Source organism: Motacilla alba, chromosome 2, assembly GCF_015832195.1.
Source record: "Motacilla alba alba isolate MOTALB_02 chromosome 2, Motacilla_alba_V1.0_pri, whole genome shotgun sequence".
NCBI lineage: Eukaryota > Metazoa > Chordata > Aves > Passeriformes > Motacillidae > Motacilla > Motacilla alba.
The window spans coordinates 26,624,903-26,630,483 of record NC_052017.1 but is presented as its reverse complement, the minus strand read 5'-3'; the positions used below and the strand labels follow the sequence as shown (position 1 = coordinate 26,630,483).

At 43.5% G+C, this 5,581-nt stretch overlaps 1 protein-coding gene across 1 annotated transcript; it reads left to right on the top strand.

The window, feature by feature from the left end:
* The first annotated feature begins 453 nt into the window (after window positions 1-453).
* Window positions 454-4,640, top strand: NDUFA4 (NDUFA4 mitochondrial complex associated). The gene is made up of 4 exons (XM_038129414.1): window positions 454-871; window positions 1,492-1,580; window positions 1,906-1,966; window positions 4,421-4,640. The coding sequence occupies exons 1-4, from the start codon at window positions 827-829 to the stop codon at window positions 4,475-4,477; spliced, it is 252 nt and encodes an 83-aa protein (XP_037985342.1). The 5' UTR covers window positions 454-826; the 3' UTR covers window positions 4,478-4,640.
* Window positions 4,641-5,581: the final 941 nt, after the last annotated feature.

The following is a 5,581-nucleotide window of genomic DNA, read 5'->3' as shown; positions in this document are numbered from 1 at the left end:
AAATGGAATGAGTGAAAGGAAACTTAATTGATATCTATAAGGGATATCAAGAGGATAGAGCCAGGCTCTCCCAGGTAGTGCCAAACAATGGGATGTAAAGCAACGGGAAGAAACTGATGCACAGGAAGTTCCACGTGAATACGAGGAAAAACTTCTTTACTGTGCAGTTGACCACACACTGGAACAGACTGTCCAGAGCGGTTGTGGGGTCTCTTTCACGAGACATATTCCAGAACCGTCGAGATGCAATCTTGTGCCATGTGCTCTAAGATAACCCTGCCCGAGCAGGGAGGACCAGATGACCCACTGAGGTCCCTTCCAACCTGGCCCGTTCTGTAAGAGGGGCGGCAGGCGGGCGACCCTCCGTGCCGAGCGGCCGCGGCTCCCGGGCCCTGCCCGCCGCGGGCAGCCCGGGCGCAGGCGCTGCCCGGGCGCAGGCGCTGCCCGTGCGGCAGGGGCCGGCGTGGGGCGGCGCTGCCCCGTTGCCCAGGGGTGCCCGGGCCGGTGCCTGCTGCCGCCCGCGGTGCCCGCGCTGCCGGCGAGACGGGGTCCCGCTGACGCGGGGGTCGCGCAGGCCGGGGAGCGGGCCGGGGCCGGCGCGGGGCGGCGCTGCGGGCGGCGGCCGGCGCGAGTCGGCGGAGGGCGAGCAGGCGAACGCCAGAGCTGCTACATCCGGGCTGCGGCGGCGGCACCTGCCGCGGCGGGGGCCTCGGTGACATTGGGGCTCGGCGGCCGAAGGGGGAGGCAGAGCTGCGGAGCCCGCAGAGAGCGAGATCTTCGCCCGCACCCGCCGCCACCAAATCACCACCACCCCGGCACCGCCGCCATGGTGCTACGCACCGTCGTCACCCACGCGAAGAAGCACCCGGCCGTGAGTACCTGAGCCCGGGTACCCGGTCCCGCGCCCGCCCTTCTCTGCCGTCGCTCGGTGTCCCCTGCCGCGCCGGTCGCCTCCTGCTCTCCCATCCGTCCCCTGGCATTCTTGTGCATGCCGAACCCCTGGACCGCCCGGAGCTGGTCGAGCAGACACGGGCAGGTCCCTTTTTTTCCTCCGGTTTCTGCGGCCTTGCTTGTGCTGCAAGGCGCGAGGTGGCCCTTCCGTTCTTCTTGCCCACCAGTTTGCCCCTACTCTAGCCCTCTCATGTGTCTGGTTTTGTTATCCGAGTACAGACGGTAGGCGCCGTTATGGCGGTGGAGGGACTGCTGTCTGTCGCAAAACGCGATATAACAGAATTTTTGGTTTGGTTTTGGTCCTTCTGGATGTAGGACTATTTTTTTCATACCCGCTTTTTCATAACTGCTAGTTCTTCAATGATCGCAGGGATATCCTGCAAACAGGAAACTTATGCCAGGGGTTTAGAGAGCCACGTGTTTGTAAAGTCTCTAAGATTGTTCTTTGGCCTTCCATAGCTGATGTCAGGAGTGCTATGTATCAATACTATTTTCCTATATTGCAGGATGATACTTAATTTTTTTGTGTTGTTATTCCAGTTGATCCCTCTCTTTGTGATCATTGGAGCTGGAGGTGTTGGTGCAAGCCTGTATCTCCTGCGTTTGGCAATGTTCAACCCTGATGTTAGGTATGTATTCAGTAATCCCCAGTGCCAGTCCTCTTGCTGCATATGTTAACACTCCACTGCCTTGGTTTTTATATTTCTGGATGCCTTAAGTCTTGGTCCAGTATCACCTGACATTAGGTGTGTGGAGCTTTCCTTGATTTGGAGATCTCTTTGTTTACTGTGATATTTAGAGATTGCTGACAAAGGACAGTGCCTTTTTCTGTAGAAACTTGCTTGGATGGGTGACTTGATGACCTAATAACTACAGTACATATTTCTTTTTTTTTTTTTTTCAATTTTGAAGATAGTGTTAATATTCTTTCACATCTTGCATTTCTCTCAATAGCTGGGACAAGAAAAATAACCCAGAACCTTGGAACAAAATGGCTCCCAATGACCAGTACAAGGTAAAATGAGAACTATTTTTGAGATTTTCAGGAAGCATCATATTAGAGGTGTAGCCTACTGCTATAGGATGTTTGATTATATAGGAAAATGGTTGGATGAGTGATATATTCCTTTTATGCAGCATTTGTTTGTCTCTAGAACTCAGAGCAGAGATAGCTGAGTTTGAGGTTTAAGACTCGCCTAATGGTGGTTGATAGTGGTGTGAAAGAAGTCTGTATGAAAGCAGTCATATTTATTGCACTGTAAAGAAAAGAGCAACTATAAGTAAGAGGAAGAATTTACTGGCTCATAATACTCAGAAGTAAACTACAGGGAAAAGGACAAAACCCCAGAAGATCTGAACTAGAGTTTTCTAAGCTCTGAGCTGTTGGCCTTTACTTATGAGGAGCACTGCAGGAAAATGTCAGTGTTTAACATAACCATGAGTTCAGGTCTGCAGGTCTTGATTTTTTGAAGATAAATCAATATTAACAAAATTAATATGCAGTGGGTAACTGGATGCAATATAAATATTCTTTAGCTGATATTCAACTAATTTCATTGAGCTAATGAGGAAGTGTGGAAAGATGCCTGAAACATTTGGTAGTTTACAGGCATCCTAAAATCATAGACTGATTTATGTTGGAAAAGACCTCCAAGATTATTGAGTTCAACCTTTGACTGAACTCCATGTTGTCAACTAGACCATAGCACTAAGTGCCATGTCCAGTCATTTTTTCCACACTTCCAGAGATGGTGACTCCACCCCCACCCAGGGCAATCTGTTTCAATGTATGACAGTCCTTCCAGTGAAGAAATTATTCCTGAGGTCCAACGTGCACCTCCCCTGATACAGCTTGAGGTGGTGTCCTCTTGTCCTGTTGCTGGTTGCCTGGGAGAAGAGGCCACCTCCTATCTGGCTACATCCTCTTTTCAGGGAGTTGTAGGGAGTGACTGCCTCCCCTGAGCTTCCTGTTCTCCAGGCTGAACAGCAACAGCTCTCTCAGATACTCCTCGTGTGACTTACTCTCTATACCCTTCACAGCTTCATTGTTCTTCCCTGAACATGAATCATGCTTTACAGGAGTGCTATGTTAGTACACTGTAAGAATATTTTTAAATTATTTTCAAGCTTCAAAAAAAGCAAACCTAATGTGTTTTCAAAGCTAGTGTCTTGTTTGGTACCATATACTACTATTCCAATCATTGAAATAAGTAGAAAAATCCCAAATAAAACAAAATAAAACAGGTTGCTGTTCCCTTAAAGGTCCAAGAAGAAAATTTCATTCTTTGTTTTTATTGCCAGTTTTGGAATGTTGCTGGTTTGTAAATATCTAAACTCAACAAATCCTGCATAGTGCACAGCACAAATTCTTTAAGAGTGCATGACTTGTGTAGCATTCCCCTTCTGCCTTAACATGCAAACACAGCCTCAGGGTTTGCCATATTTGGGTGTGAGAATCGTTTGGGACATTTTTTCCAAATCTGCCTTGTGGGAAATGAGAAGGACATATATTCTAATTTGAGGATGACTCTTTGGTAAAAAGTTCTTGTTCTACAACTCTTTGCTTTTGATGGGATTTTTTTTTCCATTGTAAACTTCTCTTTATATACTTCTCATATAAACTTCTTCAGTCTTTTTCCAAAGAAGAGTTGATGACCTGAGCATTACTATAGGAGTTGCAGAGAAAACTGTAATTTGAATGCACTGTAGGCTGTTTTGTTTTCTTTTAAAAATTTTTTAAAAAATTAAAAAAATAGGTGTAACTAAAAATAGTCAAACTGATAGTTATGTGCTTTTCATCTTTTTGTTTTTTTAAGAAAAACTGTACTGTCACATGCTTGCTGTCAAGTCAGGCTGGAATGCCAAAATATGCAGTTAGTCTGTAAACTCACTGTCCTTCATCACTTTTTGGGTTGTTCTGGATTGCTTGTGACAGGATCCAATTATAATAGTATAAACTGAGCATGTGAGAGGATCTGTTCTGACTTTAATTCCTCCTTGTTATCCTTTGCAGTTCTAGATGCAGCTACCTAAACCAAACTTGGCTTTTGTAGCACTGCTCTAAATGTTCCTTTGTGCCACTGTCTGTTCACAGACACTGTGATTTGTGCGAGCCATAGATTTTGAGCAAAATGGATAAATTCATCAGTACTGTAAAAAGTTACTCTGAATGGACTTCTAATTCTGGGGGTTAAGAAGAGACCAACAAAACCAACAGTGGTTGGTTTTCTCTAGTGGAAGACGTGAGCACTCATTTTAAATGCAGAACTTCTAATACTGGATATAGAATTAATATTAAAAATTTACTGTTTATCAAACGTTTTTATTTATTTATTAGTGCCTAGTTCACAGACTCAAAATGTGATTTCAGTTTCCTGGCGTAAATTCAGTGATGCATACTTTTAGTAAATACCAGGGAAAATGTGTAGTCAAGCTTCTTAATTATTATTCTTTCCCTTCTCTTTCCTAGTTGTTCTCGGTTAATATGGACTACAGTAGACTGAAAAAGGACCGTCCTGACTTCTAAAAACACAATAATGTCCATAAGCTGCACAGAAAGGTCTTCCGGAAGCTGTTCGCACAAGTGTCATGCCTAATCATCCAGGAAATAATTAAATTTGCCTCACACAGCACCAGGTCATGTGTTTGAAACTGTTTTGACGAGGCTTAATAAATGTTCAAAACTTGAAGTGTCTGCTTTTTCATTTTGCAAAATGACAATATCCTCCTATTAACAGTTTCTGCTGTATGGTTTGTCAATAAGCAAAAGCCAGTTCATGTTTCCTTGACAAGAAAGCAAAGTTGTTGTGATGGGCCTTATGCTCAGTGTGTTGATCTCAGAAAAATAACTGCATGCTCATGCAGTTATACCAAACTTCAAGAACTTGAAAGCATGTATATGTATGCATATATATTTTTAAATATAGCTGAATTTATCTACTTGCCACTTTAAGAAGTTTGATTGCAGGAAAGGCAATGCCAACAAGTCATTATCCATCAGGGAGGGAGCAGATGTTGCCATATGTTGCTGGAGGGAAGGAAAAAAACAGACTGAGCTCTCCAAATTGTTTTGTTTCTTTTCTTTCTTTTTTCTCTTCAAGTTTTTTTAATAAACAGACAGCTTTCAATGTTTAAAAAATAAAATTCTGCAAACATTGTCAAGATTTCCTGGGAATCACAGATTTAAAGAAGGGAAGCACATATAGCTATTTATGTAAGAACAAAAATACCTTTTAGAAAGGGCAAAATCTCACACTTCAGTACTTGGCCACATCTTGCTATGGGAAGACAAAAAGAAAATATCTTTGCAAGTCTGGAACTTACGGTATGTTCTTTGTGCTTTACTGTGAACATCTGGCACTTCCTTGGATGAGGGGTATTAATTCTGGACTATCTGACAAAGTACAGCTGTTCTTATCTTGATACTCTCTGCTTAAAGTTGACTCCAAGAATGTAGATAACTAAGTAATAAAGTCAAATCAAGCAGCAAGAACCTGGAGAAGAAAGACTATTCTGTGGTAATTGCAAAATAACAGATATTTGCAAAGACTTCATATTTTATATGGAACAACCTTATATTTAAAATGCTATAGTTTATTTAGTAGCAATTCAGATTGTCCTTTTATTATGT

Bases quoted from the DNA above. Each gene is read 5' to 3' on its own strand.
- NDUFA4 (XM_038129414.1), top strand. From the start codon at position 827: ATGGTGCTACGCACCGTCGTCACCCACGCGAAGAAGCACCCGGCC. The intron at 1,581-1,905 runs GTATGTATTCAG...TTCTCTCAATAG, and splicing joins ATGTTCAACCCTGATGTTAG to CTGGGACAAGAAAAATAACC. The intron at 1,967-4,420 runs GTAAAATGAGAA...TCTCTTTCCTAG, and splicing joins CTCCCAATGACCAGTACAAG to TTGTTCTCGGTTAATATGGA.